General features: G+C 38.2%; 3 protein-coding genes across 8 annotated transcripts in view; 2 read left to right on the top strand and 1 right to left on the bottom strand.

The window, feature by feature from the left end:
• Positions 1–116: 116 nt before the first annotated feature.
• On the top strand, positions 117–16,132 carry flvcr2a (FLVCR choline and putative heme transporter 2a). 5 transcript variants are annotated; one of them, XM_077620715.1, is made up of 12 exons: positions 657–803; positions 4,695–5,344; positions 7,129–7,270; positions 8,566–8,706; positions 8,785–8,852; positions 9,090–9,193; positions 11,338–11,448; positions 11,731–11,836; positions 11,915–12,026; positions 12,568–12,632; positions 13,615–13,734; positions 14,090–16,132. In XM_077620715.1, the coding sequence occupies exons 2-11, from the start codon at positions 4,730–4,732 to the stop codon at positions 13,687–13,689; spliced, it is 1,539 nt and encodes a 512-aa protein (XP_077476841.1). In that variant the 5' UTR covers positions 657–803; positions 4,695–4,729; the 3' UTR covers positions 13,690–13,734; positions 14,090–16,132. The 5 variants fall into 5 exon arrangements, with proteins under 5 accessions (XP_077476843.1, XP_077476841.1, XP_077476842.1 ...); XM_077620716.1 differs by lacking the exon at positions 13,615–13,734; XM_077620714.1 differs by having other exon boundaries at positions 13,615–16,132.
• On the bottom strand, positions 15,340–16,963 carry erg28 (ergosterol biosynthesis 28 homolog). Of its 2 annotated transcripts, none has more exons than XM_077620719.1 (5): positions 16,774–16,963; positions 16,546–16,689; positions 15,937–16,027; positions 15,728–15,846; positions 15,340–15,618 (listed from the first exon to the last, which is right to left on the bottom strand). In XM_077620719.1, exons 1-5 carry the CDS (start codon positions 16,883–16,885, stop codon positions 15,530–15,532), a joined length of 555 nt encoding a protein of 184 aa, XP_077476845.1. In that variant the 5' UTR covers positions 16,886–16,963; the 3' UTR covers positions 15,340–15,529. The 2 variants fall into 2 exon arrangements, with proteins under 2 accessions (XP_077476845.1, XP_077476846.1); XM_077620720.1 differs by having other exon boundaries at positions 16,546–16,706; positions 16,789–16,960.
• Positions 16,964–17,811: 848 nt separating this feature from the next.
• The window catches only part of ttll5 (tubulin tyrosine ligase-like family, member 5), a 45,188-nt gene continuing 35,053 nt past the window's right edge, over positions 17,812–27,946 (top strand). Inside the window, exons 1-12 of the mRNA XM_077620888.1 lie at positions 17,812–17,905; positions 18,200–18,309; positions 19,193–19,299; positions 19,749–19,831; positions 20,523–20,629; positions 21,180–21,310; positions 21,589–21,671; positions 23,617–23,686; positions 23,805–23,889; positions 24,963–25,064; positions 25,854–25,945; positions 26,684–26,791. Of these exons, the coding sequence (XP_077477014.1) occupies positions 18,251–18,309; positions 19,193–19,299; positions 19,749–19,831; positions 20,523–20,629; positions 21,180–21,310; positions 21,589–21,671; positions 23,617–23,686; positions 23,805–23,889; positions 24,963–25,064; positions 25,854–25,945; positions 26,684–26,791 (1,027 nt within the window). The 5' untranslated portion in view covers positions 17,812–17,905; positions 18,200–18,250. The remainder of the gene's footprint in view (positions 17,906–18,199; positions 18,310–19,192; positions 19,300–19,748; positions 19,832–20,522; positions 20,630–21,179; positions 21,311–21,588; positions 21,672–23,616; positions 23,687–23,804; positions 23,890–24,962; positions 25,065–25,853; positions 25,946–26,683; positions 26,792–27,946) is intronic.

The raw sequence follows: 27,946 nt of genomic DNA, 5'->3' as shown, positions 1-27,946 counted from the left end.
AGCAACAACACTAAATTTGTGCAGTATTTCATGCATGAGAACTAGAAGATGACTGGTGCGTGACTGCCTCCTCCTGTATTGTTTGAGCTCATTGTAATTTCTAATCTCTACGTCGGAGTGGTGTGCCAAGTCGGTGCTTGCTAGAGTTTCTCAGCCAAGTCTGAGGCTTAGTATACAATTCTAGCGGGTGCACGCAGAAAGGAGAGATCGCTCCGTTATTTTGATTTTGGGACTGTTTAGACGCAAAGTTCCACAGAAAGATGGAAGACGTGAAGGAGAAGGGCCCTGAAGTGGAATTAAAACATCCAATTGAGCGAGTAGAATGCCGCAGCATCCCAAACGGGGATAACGGTCCTGTTCCCACTACTCGCGTGTACGGGAAGCGCTGGGCGATAGTGTTCTTGTTCAGTGCGTATTCCCTGAGCAACGCGTACCAGTGGATCCAGTACGGCATCATCAGCAACATCTTCGTCAAGTTCTACCGTGTGGATGCGTTTGCCATAGACTGGCTGTCCATGGTCTACATGCTCACGTACATCCCGTTTATTTTCCCCGTCACATGGCTGCTGGACCAGAAGGGGTTGCGACTCACGGCGTTGTTGGCCAACGCGCTCAATTGCTTGGGGACTTGGACCAAAGTGGCCAGCGTTGGCCCCGGCCTCTTCTGGGTCACCATGATGGGCCAGGTTGCCAGCTCCCTGGCCCAGGTGTTTATCCTCGGAATGCCCTCTCGCTTGGCCTCGGTGTGGTTTGGTGCGGATGAGGTCTCCACTGCGTGCTCCATTGGAGTCTTTGGGAATCAGGTAAGTTTGGGTTTGGACCTCCAATTGTGTTTCTGACACTCTCGTTTATTGTTGTTTTTGTTGGGTTGTGGTTCCTCACTCTAGATCAGGTTGGCGAACAAGTGGTTCTCGAGCCGCATGTGGCTCCTGGCCAAAATGAATGCGTCTCTTTGCTTGAGTTTGACTTTAATATATTTAATAAGAGACAGCAAATATTAATGACCGTATTAATATGCATGTTAATGAACATATATATGTAAATATGTAAGATTGAAGCTGAGGGCTAATTTCCATCTTTATCATATTTTGTGTATACTGTGGCTCTTTGTCTTGTTTCAAGTTTCTCTTATTTCTATCCTCTCTTAAAAAACAACCAAATTCATCAGGGATCATTAAAAACTAATACGTTATATTTCAATAATTATTTGGCAGATTTGATTTTTTTATGCTGCTTCTGGTGTAAGGTGTGGGGCTCTTTGAAACTCACTGTTGATTTTTTTTGCTCTTTGTGTCTAACTTGTTTGCCACCTCTACAAACTGTTTAAATGGCTAAACAACAAAACCATAGCCTTTCAAATACCATAATCATAGCCATCCTTAAAATACAGTAGTGTAGTAAGTAAGTATCCGTATCCTTTCAACACCGCTTATCAATGTTGTGGGGTGCTGGAGCCTATCCCAGACTGCGAAAGGCAGCCTACATCCTAGACTGTTAGTTTCTCTATCCACACAAGAAAAAAAAAACCCAAACGTATAATCCACCTGGATTTATTTATTCATTGTTCTGGGGCCTGGGTTCAAATTCAGGTCGGTCCTCCTGTGTGGAGTTTTCATGTTCTCTGTGTGGGCTTTTTCCGGGTACTCCGGTTTGCTTCCACATTACAAAAACATGCATGGCAGGCTGGTTGGACTCTCTAAATTGCCCCTAGGTATGATTGTGAGTGTGAATGGTTGTCCATCTCCTCTTGCCCTGGGATCGGCTGGCCACCGATCCAGCACCCTCCGCGACCCTAGTGAGGATAAAGCAGTTCTGAAAATGAATGAATGAATAAATAAATGAATGAATAAGTGAGTATTTATTTATTTGCCCTAGGGATTTAGAAATATTTCCTCGATGTTGACTGAAAAAAGTAAGAAAATGGCCGAGAAAATTTCATGTAATATATGAATACGGTGGCTATTTGATTTGACGCTCAAATGGGAAATGACGTGGAAAGTTTATTTTTGCTCAAGGTTTCCATCTTGCGCCCATTCGGCGCTAGTGTACAGTAAATTCGGCTAAATAAAACAATACTACTGGCACTTCAGGTAGGCTAACTCTAATACATTTTAAAATGTATTTTTGTGCTAATCTTTTCACTTCATCTAAGTTTCGGCATATATACGGGTTGTATGTACATTTTCGGCTCTTCCATGAATAGGACTTAAAGGCATGTTGTGGAAACGGGGTTTAAGAACAAACTGTTAAACTGGCATGAAGTTATTGAGCGTAAATCCCCGTGTGACAAGCACTTTGACTTTTCATCATCACACAGCGAAAAAAGTATTGAAATTAATCATCGGGCGGCGAAAAAGACTTTTGAAACTGCAAAACTTCAGATTGAAACTTTAACACGGTACTTTGCTAGCTTCGATGAAGAATAGCGTTACTGTGAATGAAGTACTGTAGTACAGTACAGTATTCATTTAAGACCGACAGAGTGGGCGTAGCCCCGCAATACCAAAAAAAGTATATTTTTCATTAAAATAGACACACCTCAAGGATTCATTATTGTATTGTGTATGTATAATGTATTGTTTACACACGTATAAGATATATTGTTTATGTGTGCATCGGATTAATTTAGTAAGTGCAAATTTACCCAGGAAAACACATTCGGTAATGAAATGACGTTACATGACATTAATCCGTTATTTTGTTTTGTCCAAATTACATCCATCCATCCCACTAGTTCTGCAACGTGTCACTCAAATCAGAGACTAAACCTTCCTACTCATCCGTAGTTCCTCGTTTTACACACTTATATACAAAACTTATTTCATGTTTTTTTGTTTAATTATTTTATTATTACATGAATCTGCCTGGCGACCAGTCTAGAGTGTACGCTGCCTTTCCCCCCAAATCAGATGGGATACCGTAGGAATAAGAGGTGTTGAAAATAAAACATTTTTTTTAATTACAAGGCACACATAACTCAACAATTTAAATCAGAATTAAAGTGGAGTGCATTTGTTTCCATCAGAGGGAAACCATGTCAAACTATGTAGTTTCAATCATGAAATATATTAAAAACAAAACATTTTTTTAAAAATCTTGATTTATACTAAACTCTGGTGGCAATAAGATGTACACCTAACAAAACTATGGAGCAAAAACTATACACCTATGACCCTAATAAAAATAATAATGGATGGATGGATAGTGTCAATCCAAAGATCAAAGGCCGAACCTTCAGTATATTTATACTACAAATGCATGAAAAATATCCTATATTCTATAATTTTTCATTCACCATCTCTTATATTGCACGTCATTTTTTCGGACAGTACACTGCCCTGGATTAAATAAACGCAAGAAAAAAAACCTCTTTGACCCTCTGGCAAGGAATGCTCTCCTTCTTTAGTTTTTCCCCATTCCTTAAAACATTCCGGGTCAACTTTAAAATGTTTTAAGAGCTTTTTCTCAAATGCGGTTCATTGCTTACAGCAGCACTTTCTTTTCAACTCCAATGCAACCTCAAGCTTTAAAGACACTGTGTAAACTATACAGAGTGTCTGTGTGTGTGTGTGTGTGTGTGTGTGTGTGTGTGTGTCTGTGTGTGTGTGTGTGTGTCTGTGTGTGTGTGTGTGTGTGTGTGTGTGTGTGTGTATGTGTGTGTGTGTGTGTGTGTGTGTGTGTGTGTGTGTGTGTGTGAAACAACCATACAAGTTTCTGCCACCAAATTGGGGCACTGCATCCTTTTAATTGGACTCTATTATTTAATATTGAGGGAAATAACAGTACAGTATAATAAACCTTGTTGAGATATATCAATTTATTCTTACGCTATTTGTTTATAATTTTATGTACTGTGTGACTGACTGGTCACACCCTTATTGAACCAGCGTATATGACCAATGACCTGTAAAGAAACCATTGCTACTTCAAACTATAAGTGACACAGTGACTGGTCGTTTCAGTCATGCCTCTAATGAAGCCCTCATTGCAGACAAAACTGGATTTTCAGGCATAACCAGCCAATTCTTTGAGCATTCTTTAAAGTCAATAGCCTGTCCTGAATGTGCAACATGCAATGTGTGTTATTGCATGCAATTCCATCAACTCTGACCAAAAAACAGAATATGTTGGTCTTTGACCTTTCTTTTTTTTACCTTTAACTAACCATAATCTGTTGAATATGCACTATGGGTCATTCTCAATCTGAGTGTCATATGCTGTGTTTCGCAATACAGATAAACTGAGCTCCCAAAACAATGTGAGATGAAACTGAAAAGGAGGAGTTTGAGCTATTCAGTGACACTCACATAAAACATCACTCACATGAGCGAAGAGGTGTAATCTTATGACCTTTGAATCTATGCACAGCTAGAATGCAATATATTTTTTTAAGCGCAGTTTTCTCATTGGAAACTCAATTTAGGACCGTAATCTTTAGAATGCATTAAATTCTTCCATTTTCTATAGCACAAGTCACAGGTGAGCTGGAGCTTTGGTACACCCTGGGACCACTCACTAGCCAACTGAAACCCAGCCTTGAGTTACCTAGTCAGCAAAGGAAACAAGTCTTCTTGCTCAAGGGCAACTTTTTTTTTTTCTTAAGAAAAAAAAGTGCTGTACATGTGGACTAGGAATGGACTGTCAGGTAAATGGCTGCTGTGTTCACACACAGAACTGTTTGCTTTTCTCTCCAGCTGATCACAGAGGTCTGAAAGAGGTGGGGAGCAACATGAGCAGTCAGGAGGAGCTCTGTCATGACTGGTTGGATAGTCATGATGGATCCGCTCCAAGAAGAAAAAACACAACCTGTTTCGGAGGGTTAAATCGCCATCTCGTTCTGGGAGACGGTAACCTCTTATCAGACTCGTCCGTTCAGGAAAACGCTCAGCTCTTCCCGCTCATGGAGACCAAACTGTACACCCGACGTTGGGTCATGCTATTTCTCTTTTACATCTATTCCATGAGCAATGCCATGATGTGGCTGCAGTATGGGATCATCAGCAACATTATTAAGAACTTTTATGGTGTTGGTGACCTGGCTATCAACTGGCTCTCCATGATTTATTTCTTCACTTACATCCCTCTCATCCTGCCTGTCATGTGGTTGCTGGACAATCGAGGCCTCAGGGAAATAGTTATGGTGGGCTCCGCCTTCAATTGCATCGGCGCTTGGATCAAAACGAGCACAGCTCACCCTGGCTCATTTGGTGTGACCTTCCTTGGCCAGTTTGTTTGTTCTGTGGCAACTGTTTACGTCCTTGGTATTCCTTCCAGACTTGCCTCTCTGTGGTTTGGACAACAGGAGGTGTCCACGGCCTGTTCAATTGGTGTTCTGGGAAACCAGGTGCGTCAACATCAACATGTAACATCAACGGCAAAGGGTGTGTGGGAGTGAAAGAAATTGAAATCTCTAAACAAGGGTGTCAGACTCAGGTTGGTTCACGGGCCGCGTTAACGTCAACTCGATTTCATGTGGGCCGGACCATTTTAGATATAATATTTAATTTTTTTTAAATAAATGGATTAAAAGAACAGGATTAAAAGCCCTGGTTATTCAGTTTTTTATAGATCTAAAACAATGTTTATTTTAGCTTTTTTAAAATATATTTTTAGATTTCACAAAATGATTTTTGAACTAAAAGCACAAAACAATTGATTAAGAAATTAGAATTATTGATTTAAAAGGGGGAAAATCAGGAAATTTAATATACATTCATTTTAATTTTTATCCTAAAACAGAAAGTCGGCACTCATGATTTACTTTGCCGGGCCACACAAAATGATGCGGCGGGCCAGATTTGGCCCCCGGGCCGCCACTTTGACACAGGTGCTCCAAAGCCATTTTAAACAATTTGATTCAATTTTTCCCAAAGGTTTAGGGAATGCTGCAGGAATGCTGCAGAATGTACAATATGAGATAACAAGCCCCAGTCTCTAAAATATTAGACACCACTGTTTCCGCTATAAAATCATGGCTATAAAATCATGGCTATAAAATAATGGCTGTAAAATAATGGCTATAAAATAATGGCTATAAAATCAACAATGTCAATAGCAAAGGTATTGCTGTTTTGAATTTAGTTCATGTTGTTCTCACCATCTGGCTAGTTGAATTAAATTCAGGGTGTCCCCGCCTCTGGCCCAAAGCCAGCTTGGATAGGATCCAGCACCCCCTGCGATCCTAGTGAGGATAAAGCGGTTCAGAAAATGGGATGAGATGAGATGAAACTACAATATTAGATCAAGTTATATGTGTCATTATTAAAAGATACTTCATTGGGGTTTGGGTATGATCATAATGCTCTTTTCATGGAAAATGACCCACCCCTATTGTATAGTAGTCCTGTTTCTGACCTTGTATGTATATACTGTAGATACATTGAAAAAATAAATGTACATCCTCAAAAGATGCCAAAATTAACTGTTCTCTGAAGTAGAGGCCTCCCTTGTTTGTGGTAGCCTGTTTGACCAAACACTCTTTACCGGTGATTGTAATGCATGTTTTTGTTTTTTGACTTGTTATTACAGCCTGCTGGGATGGATTAAAGGATGCATTGTCATTGATATCCATCGATTGTTATTCATATTATGCGGTTGGTTCCATCCTATAAACTGTCGACCCCCTCACTCCAAAAATGACTTTATACATACATCTAAAATGTTTAGATGAAATAGCTCCCAGAAAGAGAAAAAAAGATTGTTTGTCAATGAGAGATTCTAATCGTAAATGCTTAATAATCTAGTGCCTAAACAGGTTATGACAATACTGGGCCATTTTGAATGTAGTTGAAAATTTATAATTTGTAGTCATTTATATTATATGATCCATTGTGAATACATGCAAATAAAGCCACTAAATTGGTTTAAAGTGATTTTTTCTCTTGTAATGAGACTTTCAAATTTCTTGTTGATAGATGATTGTTAAAATAAAAAGATGATGTGTTATGATAAGGTTGATTACCGAACCATGCTTTAGGAGTGAACAAAAAAAGTGATTTCCACACAAAGTTTTGTTCTGGTGAAATAGCTAAAATATTCTCTATTATTATTCAGGAAGTGATAAAGCTCAAGCCTTGGTGGGGGTTTGCCTTCCTTAATTTCTTTTTATTTTCTCTGTTCTCTCCACAGATGGGCATTGCAATTGGATTTTTGATTCCTCCTATCCTCGTACCGAATGTAGACGATGTTGAAGAGCTAGCACACCACATTAAGATCATGTTCTACATCAGTGCTGGTGTGGCCAGTGTAATTTTCATCCTGGTGGTCATTGGTAAGTCCTCAACAGAACAATCAATGGCACGAATCATACTAGAGCTGTCCCCATCTTGGAATTTTTGTCTAGCAATGCAGTATTTTTATGTCTAATGTCAAATGTTATGATGGAAATTAAGAGGAAAGTGCTCTGCTTAAGACCTTTTTCCAATAATTCTGTTAGATGTTATCTGTGTGGCAGCAATATCTCTGTGTCCAATAATGCAGTAATGTCGCCTATTTGATGGATATGCTCTGGCACAATGTACAAGACAAGCATGGATGACAAGTTACGTAATTGTTGTATGAACTTCAATTCCCACTCAACCACACTGATGATCTGCATAGACCCTGACTGACATGAATTTCATTCTAAAGCTTTATTAAAATAGTGTATTGGTAATACTTTAACAGACAGCTAATTAGGAAGTCAAGGAACTATTCACACTCACTTTGTGAGTGCCTTATAACCCATCCAAGGTGCTGTCTGCTCTGCATTCTCTCATAATTCTGAAATAGGCTAATTGTTATAACCAGACAAGCAGGATGGACCAGGTTTCTGGAATATTTTTGGTTAATCTGAATTGTGTGGCTTGTGACTGAAATATTAAGTTTAATATAAAAGGACATTTATTGTCTATATCTACCCTTTGTGTACCTTTAGTACTTAAACTATTTGCAAAGGGCTATTAAAAGGTCAAACAGGTTTATATACACAATAAAAATTCCAGAAAAACAAAAGGAGGAACATTGACACGTTAACAGAATGCATTCAGTATAGATAATTATTATTTTTTAGTTAACTTTTGAGACTTTTGAGCTTTTTAGTGGTCATCGTCGACATCATAGTTGTCACCCTTCCTTCAACCCCTTAGTTTTATCTCAGTTTTAAATGCTGCAGTTATGCAAAAAACGTGATGCTTGTTAAGACCCTGACTGACGTACCTTCCTAAGGGGACAACTCATGTACATACAAACTCTTATACACTCACACGTCCGTTCAGTGAAACTGCTCAGGGCCATTGTTGGTTTTTATTGATGCGTAGACTGTGTTGTTTTACCTGTTTTTGTCGCCGGACTTTTGGTCGCCCGGATCCAAACAACCGGCGACCAAACGTCCACGACCAAACGTCCGGCGACCAAAAGTCCGGCGACCAAATGTCCGGCGACCAAACATCTGGTCACGCATGTCTTCTGGTGATTGATGACCATTCAGTGCCACATTGACCACATTACTTTGAACTACATTGTCATATTGAATGTGTCAACTTCTAACCATGATCAACAATATAAAAGGCCCCACTTTGTTTTTAGTGTTCCAAGACAAACCAGCACTCCCTCCCACACAGGCCCAGGCTCAGGCCAGATGCATACCTGCAGAGAGCTACTCCTATGTGGCTTCAATTTGGAGACTTCTGCGGAACAAGCCGTTCATGCTGCTAGTGGTCAGCTATGGTCAGTATTCATCCTGTAATGTATGATGTAACTCGTTTTAATGATACACAGTGAAAACTGCATTGTGGTCATTTTCAGGACTGAATGTTGGCTGCTTTTATGCTGTGTCCACGCTTCTAAACCGAATGATTATTGAACACTATCCAGTAAGTCTGCCGCTATTGCTTTTCCACTTGCGTTATTTCAGATTTATTTATAGTAGCTTTTATTTCCTATTCAGTTTTTTTCCAAGCAACGTTTTGTAGTTTTTTTTTCTTCTTTAGACTCTTGATACCTCTTTGCCAGGAAGCTGAGAAGGCTATTGTCTTACCTTTTGGGTTTTACAGACAAGTTGCTACAGTGTGCCACTTTTTACAGGAATCTTAAAGTGTTTATCTTCTCAGGGTGAGGAAGTGAATGCAGGTCGGATTGGGCTGACCATTGTCATTGCAGGCATGGTGGGATCCCTCATTTGTGGAATTTGGCTGGACAAGACTAAAACCTACAAGTAAGTTCTCTAAAATGCTGTCTACTTTTGCAAAACAAGAATGCATGGACTGAGTTTGTGCTTGGATGTTGGAAGAGAATGATTACGTTTTCTTTTACAGATTTTGCAACATTAAACACAATTTAAATTATTTCTAGATTTGTCATCTTTAAGCTCTATTTAGTAGAATAGTAGTAGAGGAGAGCAGAATGTCATCAAAGAGTATTCAAGGGATGTCATCAAGACTCACACAGGTCCATAACTATTGAAATCGTACAATAAAATTAATTTATGGAACGGTTTGTATCTGCATAGTTGAAACTGATGACTCAAGGGTGGGAGGGGAGGTATGACTGGTAGGAAAACAGTAGTCGAAACATGTTGTCTTTATCTTGCGACAAGTTGGACAAAATTACAAAATGGCTCAGAGGAGACATTACTAAGTCCTGAAGAACATAATTCCTGCGTAATTTTACCATGCAAATTCAAACCGGGGGCAGAATCACCATTGCACGGCGGCTTTAGATGAGAGAGAAAGGGAAAGGAGAGAATGCCCGACACGTAAGCATCTTGTTGGAGCAGATTTCCTAAAAACACACTAAGGGGGTATGACTGAATCAAATCTTACCCTAATGGGATCTATCTACCAATGGTACCTTCCTTGGTGATTGACATGTTGAGCACCGGTACACGGTCGATTGGTCGCCGGTCTTTTGGTAGCCAATCTTTTGGTCGCCGGTCTTTTGGTCGCCCGGAAGGTAAGTGATAATTACCATTTAAATCGTTGCTCAAATTCCCTAAATACAAACTGTGAATTACTATTTAGTCATACTTAATGCCCTAGTAATTATTAGGCTAAAGAAAAGCTCCAAATTTCCCGGACTTTTATTGTTTTTTGTTGGAGAACTTGTTAAGACCCTGACTGTCGTAGCTTCTTAAAGGGACAACGCATGTACATACAAACTCTTATACACTCACATGTCGGCTCAGTGAAACTGCTCATGGCCATTGTTGGCTTTTATTGATGCGTAGACCGTGTTGTGTTACCTTGTTTTGTCGCTGGTCTTTTGGTCGCCCGTTGTCGCGCTCGGGGCGACCAAAAGACCGGCGACCAATCGACCGCACACGTTGAGCACCAATGTCATATCAATGATATGTTTTATTTGATGTACTTTAATGGGTCTGTGGTACAGCGAAAGCTCTTGTAAAAGTAGTCTCCTTGCGTGAATGTCGAATCATGATTTCACAGGGAGCTGAGCTCAGAGAGGTCTATTGATGTGGATGTGAGAGGAAATCACTATGAGAACTGAATTTTTGTTCTGATGTCCCTTTCTGCTTATCTGAACTGACAGGCGTGGCTATTGTAGTCCTAACATGTCTTATCTGCAGTGGTATGCTTTCCTGCTCTAAACTTTGAATTTCCTTTAAGGTGTGCAGTTTCAATTGTGACCATTTGTTTTCAAAATTCGTCTTTTTAGACTTTATAAATGTGATTGAGTGGGAACAGGTCTTTGGAAGCATAAACGATATAGAAAACACATAGGAAAGATGGACAAAATAAATGCCTCAGATTCCCCACATGCCAATTGAATGCCCAGCTGTCACAACAGCCAGGTCCAGATTGATTTGTGGACATTCCCCTGTTGTCCTAAAGTACTGTATGTGTGAGAGAATCCAAGGACGACATTATTTTAACAAGCCATTATTTTACGCATGGTTGTACAAGAATCTAGTAGACCAGAATAAGCTTGCTTGTGCGGATGGTCCTTTCTCTACAAAAGGTCATTTCAGGATTTAGGTTTTGGCAAGCCTGTCCTTTATTTAAAGTTAAATCCAAGTTTCTCAGAGATTTTAAATGTTCTCTGTTTTATTTTAAGATGAGCCGTTGATAATCTTGATGAATTATGTAAAAGTAGCTGTGTTAGCAGAAAATTGTGGACTTTATATGCACTCCTAATATTTGAAAAGTCATCCCATTTTCTGACAAGTAAATATGTGAATGTATGCTAGAGGATTGAAGTTCTCTGAGCAGCTTTTGCCTAAAAATATGAGCCAGCTCACATGATTCAGATCTACATTTTTGTCAAATCAGATTAGAGAAAAAAAATACCTAGATTTGTACCTTTGCACTGAAATGCTAAATATTCACTCTTCTCTCTTATCAGACAGACCACGCTGGCCGTGTATGTCCTATCCCTGATCGGGATGGTGGTATATGCTTCAACACTTAACCTGGGCCACTTGTGGGTGGTGTTTGTCACAGCTGGAGTTTTAGGGTGGGTATTTATTGCACAGTCAGAAACTGTTGCACATCATGGATAGATATGCAAACGTCATTTTGAAATTATAATGTCAAGAGATTTCAAAAAGAACAGATAACCAGTCTTTTGGTTCCATAAATTCCCGTGCTTTGAATATGACAAAGTATTGTCTTGATTTGTCTCGTCATTTAATGAGTAAACTTTTAAAATGTTGCCAGTAATTGCAATAATCTTAGTCATTTCATATTAGTTTTATTTCAAGAGAATTTTAATTTGAGCATCATTTTGTCCTTACAGCTTTTTCATGACAGGATATCTTCCTTTGGGTTTTGAATTTGCAGTAGAGCTCACATACCCAGAATCGGAGGGAACCTCGTCTGGATTACTCAACTGTTCAGCTCAGGTTATTACACTTTTATTCACTCATTTACAAAAATAAACATGACATTATAAACATTTTACCAATCTGATTGTATTTCAGATCTTTGGAATTATCTTCACTATCGGCCAGGGAAAGATTATAGACACATGGGGCACTTTGGCAGGAAATATTTTCCTGTGTGTCTTCCTGTTAATAGGTTCTATCATGACCGGTACAGTAACATTTCCAATCAATGACCAATTTATCATTCCTGGTTAATGGAAAAAAAGTGTTCAAACTTTAATGCTTTAATTTTTATCCAACTAAAACACAAAATATTTGGGGTACGTGTTTTACAAAGAAAAAAAAATTTTTTTTTCCTTTGGACAATGGCAATTTATACTATATTCATCCATTTGTCGCATATTCTAAGGAATAAGGCCTCCATCTAGTGGTAGAACCGAAACAGTTGATCTCTATATTCCCTCCACCCCATTAATTGCCAAACCTGTCCCTTTATCGATTGTACAACATTTTACTCATGCATCATCACGAGGCCTTAAAGATTAGCAGGTTTGCTTCTTATTTGTGAGGTTTAATTGTTGGAATCTAAGCAGTATTCTTGCATGGGTTTTCTTCAAGTCCTCCAGCCTCCCATATTCCAAAATCCTGCACGCTATGTTAGATAGAGACACTCCATTGTGAATTTTAATGGTGTTTTTGTCTTTATTGGACAGAGACATAAAACGATAAAAATATTTTCTGCATTACAGGATTCATTAAATCCGACCTCCGGAGGCAAAAGGCCAACATACAGGCTGCTGGACCATCAATCAGTGTAAGTGCAGTATATTGTCGATTAAATTCACTGCATTCTCAGCATGCTCAAAACAAACATTATTTCTCCTTCCCTGAGAACACTGCTTTCAAAGCTTCAAAACCTTCAAGAATTAGCTTTTTAAACTTGGCACATATATAAGCTCCCAGCATTCTCCCCCTTTCTAATCACCTAACGGGCATGAATAATACCCAAGTGTTATGCAAACATGCATAACAATCATTTTTTGTTTATGTTTCACTGTGATATTATTAAACCCATCAACTTTAACATTAAAGATAAAATAAATTTGTCAGTTAGTTGATTTTTTAATTAAATATACAGCATCCCCCTGCATACTGGCAAGTCTCTGCCTGTGAATTATTCAGTTGCTGTTTGTTTTTGAGGGTGAACCTAATCTGTGTTATGTGCTGGCCTATTCTCTGTTTTTGAGCATAGCTCAAAGGCTAGTACAATACAAACAACATGTTGAACTGTGGCACCATCAATTTTGTTAGGCCAAATAATTGTTTAATGGAAGTGTATGTTTTTTGCCACATACTGGCATCTATAGTGAATCACAGCCATTACTGAGTCAAGGCATTAATTTCTTGCCATTTTTTGTTATTTGGGGCAGGGCTTGGTTCCTATTCAGGGATGACTGATGATGATTTAATGTGATTCAGTGAAACAGCAAACAAAATTTCTAAATGTGCTTTTAAAAATCCTTCTTAAATAAAAAAAAAACACAAAACGTGAAGTACCAACAATCCTGCACACGCAAAACATAAATTGCAAGTGGCTACAACTTTAACTGAGTACCAAATACTTGAAACATAAAAACTAATTTAATATCACTGTACTGTTCTAGTGGACAGGCAGCAAGCTTTTGTTTGTGTGTGCATGTCTTGCTGGGATTCGGTTTCTGCCAGTGCCCGTGCTATTGCATGTAGGGTTCTTTTTAGCCCCTTTTAGACACATGACACCAAAGTTATTATTCCAGCCTGCAGAATCAGAGTCATCCGTTCAGGACTATGGGGGTACATCTTGTGGGAGCCCCTGTCAACAGCAGTCCTGACATAATATTGTGAGCTCGCTAAAAAAACAAAACACACCTGCCAAGGTAGGGGCATATTCTAATTTCCATTGGGTAGAATTGTTTTAAAATTGTTTTCAACTCTAGAGTGCTTACACTATTAAAGTACTGCACTGCATAATGACAGAAATGTCTCTATGTTTTATGTAGCAAGGCATTAGGCATTCACATGCATGTTACCATGGGCAGAGGAACCCTTTCCAGTACTTATTTTTAAAAGAGCAGCAGTATCACAACCATACTTTATAGTTTAGCTATCATTTGTAATTCACAGATGAGTTCTAAATAACATTTCAATTTTTTTTCCCCAAGTTTAAACTGTTGGAAAAAACAAGCCTAGGATCCTGTTTATATTGAGTATACTTCCTTTCTGTTTTACCAGGACATGACCACTGATCAAAATAAAAGCCTTCCTCCCATACAAATCCAGAAAGAAGGAAAGATGCTGGAATAGAGGAAGGAAGTGTGGGCATACATTCCTCTGTAAAACCCTTGGTGAGGTTGAATGGTCGCTGCACCAACCAATCAGACTAAGGAACTGCTGTGCCATGAGGAAACCTTGTAGACTCAACACATGTAGAAACACCTACATCGCATGGATCCCAAAACAAGCACAAGAAATCAACCACACACTTCCAATTCACTTAGAACATCAAATGCCTTCACTGTTCTGTTTTTACCTGTATTGTAAGTGGACTGCGTGATTACCGTATCCTCTACTGTAAGTGGACCGTGTGATTCCCGTATCAACTACTGGTGTACTACTATTACAGTCCTTTTTTTTTAACTTATCAATGTTGTAAGAACATTCAAGTTTTACTTTGATGACACTTTCATTCATCTTCTGTACCGTGCATCATCGTAAGAGTTGTGAAGGGTGCTGGAGCCTATCCCAAATGACTTCAGGTGAAAGGCACACTGCACCCTAGACTGGTCGCCAGTCAGCCGTAGGGCACACAGAGAGACAGACAACCAGCCACACAAGAAATCATACTGCCACCAGCGGGAATCGAGCCTGCCAGGAACTGACAAACGAATAAGAGGCTTCTCGGAATGTCCCTCAAAATCAATTGGAAATGATCCAAAATTTACCAGAAGTGACCTGTGAGAACCCAAAATGGAAGTGAACCAAAAAGAAATTAATTCATTGCCTGAAATTGACGATGATAGATGTCTAATTCACTTAAACTGGCTGTTGAAGCTCATCAGTGCCACTGATGAACTAAGTTTGACACCCCTGTAGGCTTTGTCTTTCCCATGAACTATCAGACATAAAATATGATAACCGACATCTGCATCGTTATATAGCAGGGAATTGAATAATTTGTTTCGCACAAAAAGTATATATCAAATATTTCATATGTGCTTTACTTCTAAACGTATCATAAAGTGATACATGCTGTGGAGAGTTTAATGCTTTTACTTTTTGTGATTTTTCTTTCTTTTACAAAAGATGTTGGTGGTGCTAATTTACCATTTCATTTCATGTTTTCAGATATTACAAAGCTGTGAAAAGCTCTGACAATCCTTGATATTTCTAACACATAAAATAAATGATTCTTATTCAGGACTTCCTACGATCTTTAATTCAAGTCAAGTGTTTTGTATGAAACTAAAATTCAAACTTGAATGGGGGGTCCATATCAATGTATCCAACACCTAAATCTTGAATTTTGGCAATTTTATCCACATGTTAGGTATAAGTGAATGTATGTGTAGAGTTCTGACAAAGGTTATTTTTTTGTCGGATATAATGTAAAATGACAGCTGGGAAGTAGCACACCGCGATTAATCCCAACATGTCTAGCAAAGTCTCAGGCATTCAGTTCCGTTTCTTCTGGTGCGCTCCTACTTCCTCTGGAGTCTCTGGAAAACACTGGAATCCAATCAACATCCCTATGATGGAAAAACCTGCAGAAGAAAATGGAGCAATTATCTATTGCCACAAGCCAATTTCAACAATTACAAATTGAATAGATTAGTGTTGAACAAGAGGAGTAACCCAGTGGCTGATACTTACTGGCCACAATAAGAGGTGCCATGACTCCGATGGTGAGCGGTGCAGTTTTGTAGATGAAGGCCTCCGACAGAAAATGACCCAGTGCTAACACAAATGTCCATAAAGTGATGTGATACAACCTGCCCATGATGCACAAATGACACTCTAATCACGCTTGACCACTAAAATAAGCAACAACAATGCAATATAAAGCCAACAATTCATCTTACGTTCTGTTATGTATATCAATGGCGCAAGCACAGCGAATGATGGATGACAGCAACGTCCAAATGCCGAACGTTCGAGCTTGAAGACCATTGACTAAAGAAAAGTGAACACAAGCATAGTGTAAAGGGAAATCGGCAACTTCATGGGTGGAAAAGGAGGTAAAAAAAGTTGACTAATTTTCTGTCTGTAACCACAGTATACAAACCAATAAATTCATTCATTCATTTTCTGAATTGCTTATCCTCACCAGGATCGCAGGGGGTGCTGGAGCCTATCCCAGCTGACTTCGGGCACGTTGCGCGGGACACCCTGGTGGCCAGCCAATTGCAGGGCACGAGGAGACGCTCACACTCATACCTAGGGGCAATTTAGAGTGTTCAACCAGCCTACCATGCATGTTTTTGGAATCCGGAATGAAACCAGAGTACCCGGAGAAAACCCACACAAGCACCGGGAAAACATGCAAACTCCACACAGGAGGACTGGAAATTGTGAAATAAGTATTATAATACATTATTACTATTTTCATATAAAAACATAGTTTAATCAAAATGGATGTTAATATATTATAACAAGTTACCATGAAACAATCATATTTCTAATTTTCTTACCAAATTCTGGTGTGCCGGTGTAAAGCTTCTCGGATAGGAAGCTGTGGTCTCTGAAACTTTGCACGGTGTTTCCCATTGCGATGACTGAAACCATCACAAGCCAACTGCGCAATACGTTTAGAAAGCGACTCATCTCTGCAGCGCCTTTATTATATTAATAACTGTAATTAAAATACATAGAAGCACACACATCCAGTCATTTTGGAAATTGCCTACTCAACTGGTTACCTGCACTGTTTTTACCTGGACGCAGTGATAGACAACCAGTCTGACAATGAACACTAATGTTGTCTTGAATCGTTGCTATAAACAGGGACGTCTTCTGTAAAATATCTGGCATTACAATTGTTCCTCAGAGGGGAAAAGAAATACTACGATGTCTTTTTCGAGGTAGTTTCATTCATATAAAGCAGCTATATAAGGCTAGATGAGCATTGCTAAGATAGCGGCGTAATTGACTAGTAGCCATCTTGCGTCAGATAAGTCTACGCTGGCTCAACAATACCCAACAAAAGGTGGTTGGGTGAGTGATTTTTGCCACTAAAATACTCTTAGCCTGCCTGAATTCATGACAAATTAGCAAATGGTTTATAACAAGCCGTATGCACGTGGATATGAGTCAATCTGGATGTTGGAAAAATGCTACAGTGTTTTTATAATGCAATTAATTTATTTTATTAATTTGAAGACTGATTTGAAATGTAACAATATTTCTCATATTACTGACTAACTAATGACTGTTCTGGTGTACACACTGATGTATTTCACCGGACAGCTCTGTTGCAAAACGGCCGAAAGTGACGATGCTTGTTCCAGTTAGCTCACAGCGCAAATTAGACTTCTAGGTTCACAAAGAACTGCCATATGTATGTGGTATCATTGGTAGTATCCAATGACAAATCTGACATAGTGGTTCTCGTAAATCGTACCATTCAAATGATTGGTTAGTGTAAACATTTTAAACCGCCTACTTGTATTGTTAGCCAATCGTACTTTAAAAATCCACGTAATTGCCAAAGAGTTCTTATGCAAGCTCAGATAGTGCTTTAAGCAGTTATTCGTTATGGTTAAATTGACCCCTGTCAGTGGAACGTAACGTTAAACGCAGTATTTTTGTACCAATTTCTGATAAAACTGTGTCATCTTATATGTTTTGTTATTTTCAGGTCTATCTAAATTTGTATTACTCTTCGTTATACCCTAAAATATATGTACATTGTTGCATCCTAAAGGAAAGTGCGCATGCGCCATTCAGTGTTGCTACTTAGTTGTTGTAGTAACCAGGAAGATTAGCAGCGATGATCAACTCTTCATGGTTATCCATCTAAGCTATTTAGCTTTTAACAGCATCCCTGAAATGGCAGGTTTAATACGTATTCTCTCTGCAAAACGCTGCATGCATTCCCTTCATTACAGTGTTTTTGCTCGGCTCACAACGCACGATCAATGTTTTTATTTTGTAGTTGTCAATTTCTCGTGGCTAACACGCTGGGTTTTTTGCAGTTGAATGACACCCGCTGTTATCTACTATCTATTACACGGCATTACATTATTTTCCAATACAGCCACAAATCGCTGGTGATACATTCATTATCAGTGGAGTCACTCCTTTTTTTGGATTCAGACATATTGTGTTTGTTTTGGTTTCCCTTAGGAGGGATGGCAGATACTTGATCTCAGTGGGATTTGAATTTTCTCTCTGGAAATGCCATCTGTTGCCCGGGAAAAAGAGGACTCTGAATCCTCCCCTGAGGACGAGCATGGGTGAGTTTTCAGTTGTTTGTATAGTACCTCTTGTACAGGTGTATGACGTCATACATCGATCCATCCATACCGGCATATACCTATAACACAATGAAGCCTGACCATCTTGGCAATGTCACACATTTTCCTTTGCATATCCTAAAAATATATTATCCCAATCCTTATCCTCACAAGGGTTGCAGTGGGTGCTAGATCCTGTCCCGGGCAACTATGGGTAACAGATGGGGTAAACCCCGAATTAGTGGCCAGCGAATAAAAGGGCTCAAGAAGACAGACAACCATTCACGCTCACACTCATATCTTTGGGCAATTTAGAGTGTCCACCAATCCTACTATGCATGTTGGAATGTGGGAGGAAACCGGAGTATCCAGAGAAAAGCTACACAGATCCAGGGAGAACATGCAAACTCCCCACAGGTGGACTGACCTGGATTCAAACCCAGGCCAATGCACTAACCACTCATCCGTCGGGCCGCCCACTGAATTACAGTTCTTGTTTAAAAATGTTTTCTCCCCATTCTGAATTGTTCTGCTTTTTAATTCTTAAATCACATACTTAGCGCATAATATTTGAATTTCTTAACCATAAGTTTGGTCCAATGTCAACAACAGATCAGATGATATCTGATTTATTTTATATCAAACGTAGATGGGGGGCAGCATAGCCTTATCTGGAACTTGAGTTCTTCTACATCAACATGCTGCCTTATCGTATTTTCAACTTGATAAACAAGCTGTATCTGGCACAGCCAGAGAGTGTAACATAATTTGTTAGTACAGTATGTGGGTTTTGTTGACAACTTCCTCCTCATGATGATATTGAAAAAATCTGGCTTCTATGTGTACTATGCAAATGTTTTTTTGTGTCTTTTTTAATGACTAGGAACCGTCATCTCGTTGCCTGGAGTGGCCTTAGTAGGACAACCCCAATCTTCCTGTTTTTCCCTGAAGCAATTGTTTCAAATGATAGACCCGTATATTCTGGTGGAGGTACTTTCTAGCTCTTCATGTGATATATAGACATTATTTGTGAGGAGATGACTATAAAGTGGAATTGCATAAGTTAAGCAGACACTTATTTGATGCTGACTACCTTGCTGCATAACCTTTTTATATTGTAAAGTGGATTTGTTTCAAGCTAATCATAAGATAGTAAAACTAGGGTAAATAAGGGAACGGGAAAGCTTTCAGATGATGAGACTGTCCCATAGTTTCATGATAATGGTATTGCTGAATAAATCAAAAAAAGAAAACACAATTTTATATGTGAATTGTTAAACTGAGTGAACTCACCGCTTGAGATTTGGACATTTTCTATGACATTAGACCTAATGATATGAGACCTAAAAATTGTGACTTGAGGCATTATTTGGAAAAGAACATCTTACAATATTGGTGGTTCATCTATCCTTTTTACAATGATCTGTTTCTTTTGCTAGAGCGATACAATATGACCTTCAAGATTGTGCGCACCGAGAGTCGCCTGGTGCGAGGCATACTGACCAATCATGGTTTCCATGAGGTAATGTTCTCCACAACATAAGGCAAATGTTAAAGATTAGCTTCAAAATGACCGTTTGTGCTATTTATGTGAACCTCCTCTGTGTAGCATAACAGGGCTGCCCCCACACCCAAATAATAACGATGTCAAAGCCTGGGAACGCTTGCATGGAAAGAACCAAAAATGACCTCAAGAGCATTAATCTGGTTTCACGAGGCCATACAATCCCCATTATTTCTCTTTCCAAGCAGTTAGAATTAATTCTCTTTTTATTTCATTTCAATGCTTCTTGAGTCCTAGTAACCCATCATCAAAGGCAGACGAGTGTCTACCACAGTGAATGGCCAGAGCCAGACTTTAATAAGGCTTTATTGCAAACATCTGTCTCCTCTAGACATCGAGCTCTTATGTGAATGCAGCCTCCATCCTAATGAATCGCTGGAATCAAGCAAAACAGATTAGCATAATGAGTATGTGAGTTTAGCAATCATTTTGTCAAGCTTTCAGTGGAGCAGGGAGTATTTCTAGAGTAATGGGTGAGGCTGACGTTTACATCCTAGCAAGTCAGATATAAACATGGGGACATTGTCATTCATGTGTTGTTACGTTATGCTTTGCTGATCTATTAAAATCAGTTGTGTGGTGTACACTAAATCAAATGGATCCAATTCCCTACCTGCAAAATGAAACAATATCTATTTATATTTTTCAGGTTCACCCAAATAGCAATGATTTTAATCTGATGTGGACGGGATCCCACCTGAAACCGTACCTACTCCGAAACTTTCAAGATTTCCAGAAGGTCAACCACTTTCCCAGGTGTGAAAAGTCATTCTTTAAAGTATCCTCTCATGTTGTTATTATTCTTATGTTTTCAAAATGAATGAAAACAACTATTTTACATGAACATAATCCATCCCATGAAATTGTGTGACTTTTAGGTTGGTCCAATTTCAACATAAATGTTCTGTTAGAAACCATAAATTATTTCATCCACAGTAAACAAAACTGTACACATGCACATTACTTTTTAAGTATAATTTATTACTGTCACAGAATTATAAAGTTAACCACTGCATATGTGTATGCAGATGTATGATTGATTATAGCCTTTTTGTCACGTTCAGTTGGAAAACATCCCCCCTTAAAAACAATCAGTATTCACTCAGTTGATCTTTTTTACTTTTCATCTACTTTTTATTCATGTGCATATTATGAATAATGTTTATATTTTTCCAACACTTTCCCTTTCAACCTTTCTATGCTGTTACTTCTACTACTGTATCGCACATTCACTTCAGCCTCTCACATATCCCACAGAGGTTTCTCACATTCCTCATATATCCATATTTACCATATTGAATTGCAGATCTTATGAACTGACGCGAAAAGATCGGCTTTATAAAAATATACAACGAATGCAGGTGGCCCATGGATTCAAAAACTTCCACATAGTTCCACAGACCTTTGTACTTCCATCAGAATACCAGGAATTCTGCAGTAAGTTCCGTCCTACTTGTCAATTTCTGTCTATTTTTTTTTTAAAGAAAGTTTACATTTACAAACAAAGGTGCACAATACACATTATAATGTATGGCCATTGAAATAGAATTTTTCCTTATAAAGACAATGTTATTGTGTAAATGTAATAATAAGTTTATTGTAGTTGCAATCACCATTTACATTGTTAAAACCGAAATTTTTAAAAAAGCACCCTCATATGACTTCAACATTTTCTTCCATTTGTGCATTTTCTTCTACTTCTGCTTGCATCTTAGATTGTTATGCCAAGGATAGAGGGCCGTGGATTATTAAACCAGTAGCATCTTCAAGAGGACGAGGAATTTATTTAGTCAGCAATGTGAGTAACGCAATTCAGAATTTCAAGTTTTTTCCAAGGAGTGTCAGCGAAACATTAATCTGTTTTTAAGCATTCACAATTTGGGTATTTGAGAATGATGACAAAGCAACAAAGGCTCTTCTTCTATTTATTTCATATTCAAATGTGAATCTTACAGTTAAAGTGAAATTACTGTAATACTAAATTCAGTTTCCACTCAGCAATGGTGTGAATGTGAGTGCGAATGGTTATCTGCCTCTAAACGTGCAGTGAAAGACTGACCAGCAGTCGAAGGTGTCGTCTGCCTTTCTCACAAAGAAAGCTGGCTCCAGTTCCTCACAATTGGCTAAGTGCCTTATAAGATGAATGAACATATTTCACATGTGAAAGTTACTATTCTTCACTGGTGTGAGAATAGTGTGAAGTGAGATTAATAATTAACATTATTGTTGATTCATTGTGAGTTGTACTGTACTTAAGTTTCGGTTAAACAGATGTTGTATGAGTCAGCGTGCGTGCACTCTATTTAAAAGAGCTGTCAACTTGTGCTTGAAATATTAATTAATTTGGTGGAGTAAATTATCCACTTCCAAGGCCTTTTACTTTTTGGATTAGCGCCACAAGATTCTCACTCTGAAAACATTTGCACAGTTATTCTTCTGTGGCACTTTTATAAAAATAATGTGCTAGTGATGTTTGAAGAGAAGGAAGATATACAGCATCTACACTTTTTGTGTTTTCTCTGAACTGAAGCCAACTTTGCGGTTCATCCCTTTCCACTTGAGTTTTTAAGTCAACTTGGTAACCTGCAGCATATTTTTAACCTGATAAAAGACAATATGACCTCTGATGTCACTTCATCTTTTGTGTTCTCTTGATATTTGATCACCATACTTTAGGACAGTGTTTAAGGAATATTTAATATAAATGTATGCCACTGTAACCATATAAACACACCTCAACACATGAATACATAGAATCTATAAAATAAGTACCGGTACTTAAGACAAAATAGCTGCATCCAGACCAAAGTGCTTTACAGCGTACAAATAAAAATAAGAAACTATCAACACAACACTTGTCCTATTTGATGAGACAGTTTAAAATTAATAGTAAATGTATTCCACATAAGATAAAGAAAAATAAACCTAAAATTACAATTAATGTGTGCATGATTAAGAAGTAAAAGTCACTATAACATGCCTCCTTCAAACATTTAATTCAGTGATCATTCCACTCACCACTAGAGAGAGCCCACATTGCGCTAATTGTGCACAGATATCACGCATTAAAAAACTCAGCTTTACTATGATACTGTAGTGTATAGTGTAAGGCCAACAACATATTTGGTTTTTGTTATCATTTTACAACAATCATTTTGACAACCCAGAGGTATGCAGCTGACTAACAAACTGTTGAAAACATAAATACAAATAATCTCACTCCTCACTTTTGACAAAGCACCCCACCCCCCAAGTGTAAGAAGTATATGAGCATTTAGCATTGCTAAAACAATAAATGTAAAAGTGATTTTAAAAAATGTGCATTACTAAGTAATGTTGCAAATACCATAACACATTATAGACTTCTAAGAGTTTAAGGTATGTGTTGTTACATTGAAACCATGATATGCAAGCACCCAAATAAGCTTTTGGTGCCTGAAGTTGGAAAAAACAAACAAAAAAAATGTGTACCTTGATGGGATCTCAACTATCAGTTTAAGTGACAAACCTAATGATGTTAAAATATATTTTTATTTAACATTTTGCGTTATCAATAGCACAAAATGTGTCCAGATCTGGTAAAAAATAATTTCATCTCCAAAAGGGGAACCACTGCAATGATCAATCAGTGGTGCAGTCTAGTGAAAGTTACTTCCACATTGTAAGTTTAAAAAATAAAAATTCAAGATTCAATATCACAATTTAAAAAAAATAATTTGACATATGGTTTCTATATCCTACAGCCAAACCAGATTTCAGTGGATGATAATATATTGGTGTCCCGCTATATTCATAACCCTCTGCTGATAGATGGTAAGCAATTTAAATGTGCCCGTGTCAAACAAATTGAACACATTTCAATTTGTTTGATTAGGATCGCAGAGAATCTCCCTAATTTGCTTTCATTTTGCATTTTCTCTACACTCCACAGATTTCAAGTTTGATATGCGCTTGTATGTGTTGGTGACATCTTACGATCCCCTCCTCATATATGTGTATGAGGAAGGCCTTGCCAGGTGAGTGTAGATTAGAATCTTACTGGATTATACATACAATATTTTTTTAAAGATCTGAAACAGAAAAAAAACTTTTAAAGTAAAATCAACTCCGAAATTAAATTGTTGTCAGATTGTTTTGTTTTTCACCCTTTGAATATTTAACAAATGTTAATTCCCCCTGTCCAAATTTATTATATAACTCATTCATCCTTTGAACCGCTTATCCTCACAAAGGTTGCGGGGGTGCTGGAGCCTATCCCAGCTAACTGTGGGTCCCAGGTGGGGGAAACCCTTTCATCAGTAGCCAGCCACTCAGACACATACTTAGGGCCAATTTAGAGTGTTCAACCAGCCTACATGCATGTTTTGGGGGATTTGGGCGGAAACCGTACTATCTGTAGAAAACCCACAGAAGCCTGAGAATATGACCTGGGTTCAAACCCTCGACCCCAGAACTGTGAGGTCAGCATGCTAACCACTCGGCTGCTGGGCCATGCTCATCTCATCATTGATGGAAACCAGACTGCCAATTCTTTAGCTGAGAGCAGGATAAACATGCCAGACTCAAACTGGTCTGAAGTGAGAAGTGGGTTCTTGAATTTGCAAAATCTGTCATTGTTAAACTGTATTTTTAACATATAGTCTAAAGTACTTTTACTACTGTATTTTTATTATGAGCTTAGGAGCAATAATAGTTTTCAAGTAAAGGTAGTCGCAAAGTGTTACTCCAGGCTCATAATTCTTCAGGTAAAATATTATGTTATATATTAAGTACAAACTTGATAGAACAACTAGTGTCAGCGTAGATTTTGGATTATTTAACAACTATGAATAATAAATGTGTCTTAAATTCCTGGTTTCACTTTTATCTCTTGACATTCCTTTTGGTCATTCTGGAATTCAGGTATATAATGTGTGCCAAAGAATTGTTATTGTTGCACATGGGACATTTCTAACTCTGAAAAACCTCTAGAAAACTAATTATACACACTATGTCAATATGTCTGTACATTCATCAAGGAGAGAAATGTGGTGATTTTGTTTTGGGAATGAAAGTTTATGTGGCCTAAACAACTTCTGTTTGTTCTCAGATTTGCCACTGTCAAGTATGACAGAAATACAAAGAACATTAAGAACACATTTATGCATCTTACAAACTACAGTGTGAACAAAAAGAGCAGTAAATATGTCAGGTAAGTCTCATTTGAACTGTCCTGTTGACAAAATTATGAAGGCACCTCTTAATCATTGCACCAATCAGGGGTTTGTCTTGAGCAGGCATCACCCACCTGTGACCCCCACGGACCACTAGAATAGCCGACGGACCTATTCTAAAAATCGCTCACCTGTGATCGCACATTGTAAATTGTTAAGGAGTATTGTAGAACTGATCATATAAAAATGTAAACACCAGCAGAAATTTATAGAAATCAAGTGTTGCTTAATGACATTGATCAGTTTGCTAAGTATACTCAGAAATCAATAATAATATGAAAATAAATTGTTATTGTTAGCATGTTACTGAATTAAATTTGTGATTTCAGAAGTGTGTATCAATCTGGTTAGGGTGCTAAATTTGTATTCAGAAAGCAGCTCCCAGTTTGTAAACGGGTGATAACACCTGGTCTAGCAGACAGTTTTTATTTTTTTCATGACATTCTGGACAACTATGTGCTCTCTATTTTGTGGGAACGGTTTGCATATGGCTGCCCGCAGAGGTATTTTATGCCTCAAATACCTCAGAGGTAAACAGAGATTGTGAGGCAGACATTCACTTCCCCATTTCAACCACGCAACAAACATGCTCTTAAGTTATGTAGTCAGTCCAGACTGGATGCTCATATACAGTAGTAGAACAATTTACAAATGTTCTCATGTTACATCTCATTTGAGCATTGTTGGATATGGTTATCTTTTCAACAGGTTGCAATTGATGCCTCCAATAGTAATTCACTTTAAGTGTGTCTCTTCTTTGTTTTAAGTTGTGATGACCCCGAGGTTGAGGACTATGGCAACAAGTGGAGTATGAGTGCTGTGCTGCGCTACTTGAGGCAAGAAGGAAAGGATACCACATGTGAGTCTGAGCTTTTAATATCTCGTAGGGTAACATGGGTCTTTAAAGCCCCAACTCCTGATGAACTAAAATAAAATACTCTACATACATTTGTTGCTGAGTGTATTGACATTCGTGTGCGGTCGATTGGTCGCTGGTCTTTTGGTCGCCGTCTTTTGGTCGCTGGCCTTTTGGTCGCCGTCTTTTGGTCGCCCCGACCCCGACAACGGGCGACCAAAAGACAGGCGACCAAAAGACCGACGACCAAAAGACCGGCGACAAAACAAGGTAAAACAATACGGTCTACGCATCAATAAAAGCCAACAATGGCCATGAGCAGTTTCACTGAGCCGACGTGTGAGTGAATAAGAGTTTGTATGTACATGTGTTGTCCCTTTAAGAAGCTACGTCAGTCAGGGTCTTAACAAGTTCTCCAACAAAAAACAATAAAAGTCCGGGAAATTTGGAGCTTTTCTTTAGCCTAATAATTACTAGGGCATTAAGTATGACTAAATAGTAATTCGCAGTTTGTATTTAGGGAATTTGAGCAACGATTTAAATGGTAATTATCACTTACCTTCCGGGCGACCTAAAGACCGGCGACCAATCGACCGTGTACCTTGACATTAACCCCATCATATCACAAACGTGTCGTTCATCCAAAACTGGGATTTAATGCTTCATTGAGCCTAATGCCTCTTGTCACCCTACACTTTGTAAATCCATCCTGTGATCTTTTCTCCATCACTTTTCTCCCAGTGTTGATGAGACAGGTAGAGGATGTGATCATCAAAGCTATGCTCAGTGCTCAGACGCAGATCGCCACCGCTTGCAGGACCTTCATTCCTCACGAGAACAACTGCTTTGGTATTCATTTTCTTGTTCTTATATAATGCAAGTGACAAAACGCATGCCACACAACATTTTACTTGACCGAAGTACTTTCATTCTCTCTTGATGTAGAAATACACACTTGTTTAAAAATTCTAATACATCTTTTATCTCAATTATATAAACACATTTATAAGACTGCATAACAAAAAATTATCTCTGCACACAAAATAGTTTCCTTTGTGTTATTAGGTCATATACAATGGGCCTTACTAAGAAAAAATAAATGAAGCACTTCATGTTGTATGATTAATAGCTTGTTTTGGCACTTTTTCCTCACGTATCAAATAAATCTACATAAGTGATTTGTACCTTGGAAAAATAGAAATTATATTGCATTTTCTAATTTGATCATACCATAAGTAACTTCATCCTGGCCATGGATCGTTCAACATCAACATGAACTTTTTACATGTCAAGTAGAAAGTCACCCGTCTTATCTTTACAAAACTACATGATACAAAGCTGAGTTGTGATTGATAATCATGCAGGTAAGTACACTGTAATTATTAGTGCCGATTTTTTGGACTGAACAAAGTCCTGAATGAGCTATTTGACTAGGTGTGACACATTGAAAAATAATGAGCATAACAAAACAATGTTTTGGCATTAGTGTTAATACTTGACTTGATCAGCATTTAAACAGGGACACAGTGATAAACTCATTGTCTGGATCCAATTTCCTTCCATATAAAAAAAACATACATGATAGTTTAATTGAAGACACTTAATAATATGTTTCAAATATCTGGAATTTGCTGGACATTAATTTGAAGCCCCTTGGTTAAAAGTAGAGTTTAATATGCATGTTTTTTTGCTGTGTTGTTGCCTTGCTTCTTACTTTTAAGCGTACGTACAGGGAAAATTTTGAGAGCCGCAGACCAGTGCAAGTGTTCTGACAAAATGTTTCTTTTCCAGTCTTAAAACCAGTTGGCTCTTGTTTTTTTTTTTTTTTTTCAAATTCAATTCTAGAGAGAATCTTTAAATAAAAACACTCCCTCTCTGTTGTTATTCTCCTTTTTGGCACTCTGCATTACAATTCATCTTTGTGGTGACAGCTGCAATATGCTTTTAAGCAGGTGAAGCATCAGAGTTTACGGCAGCAAATGCATACACATAAATCTGTGCAGG

The sequence above is a fragment of the Stigmatopora argus genome, chromosome 15 (genome assembly GCF_051989625.1).
Source record: "Stigmatopora argus isolate UIUO_Sarg chromosome 15, RoL_Sarg_1.0, whole genome shotgun sequence".
In the NCBI taxonomy this organism is placed as follows: domain Eukaryota; kingdom Metazoa; phylum Chordata; class Actinopteri; order Syngnathiformes; family Syngnathidae; genus Stigmatopora; species Stigmatopora argus.
The sequence above is the reverse complement of the archived record's forward strand: the minus strand, read 5'-3'. Positions and strand labels throughout refer to the sequence as shown.

Excerpts from the sequence above, each read along its gene's own strand:
- flvcr2a (XM_077620713.1), top strand. The coding sequence starts at position 4,730 with ATGAGCAGTCAGGAGGAGCTCTGTCATGACTGGTTGGATAGTCATGAT. Across the intron at positions 7,271-8,565 it reads TTTCATCCTGGTGGTCATTG|TGTTCCAAGACAAACCAGCA; the intron begins GTAAGTCCTCAA and ends CTTTGTTTTTAG. Across the intron at positions 8,853-9,089 it reads TGATTATTGAACACTATCCA|GGTGAGGAAGTGAATGCAGG; the intron begins GTAAGTCTGCCG and ends TTATCTTCTCAG.
- erg28 (XM_077620719.1), bottom strand. The coding sequence starts at position 16,885 with ATGCCAGATATTTTACAGAAGACGTCCCTGTTTATAGCAACGATTCAA. Across the intron at positions 16,028-16,545 it reads CACCGGCACACCAGAATTTG|TCAATGGTCTTCAAGCTCGA; the intron begins GTAAGAAAATTA and ends ACTTTTCTTTAG. Across the intron at positions 15,847-15,936 it reads ATTGATATACATAACAGAAC|GTTGTATCACATCACTTTAT; the intron begins GTAAGATGAATT and ends CATCATGGGCAG.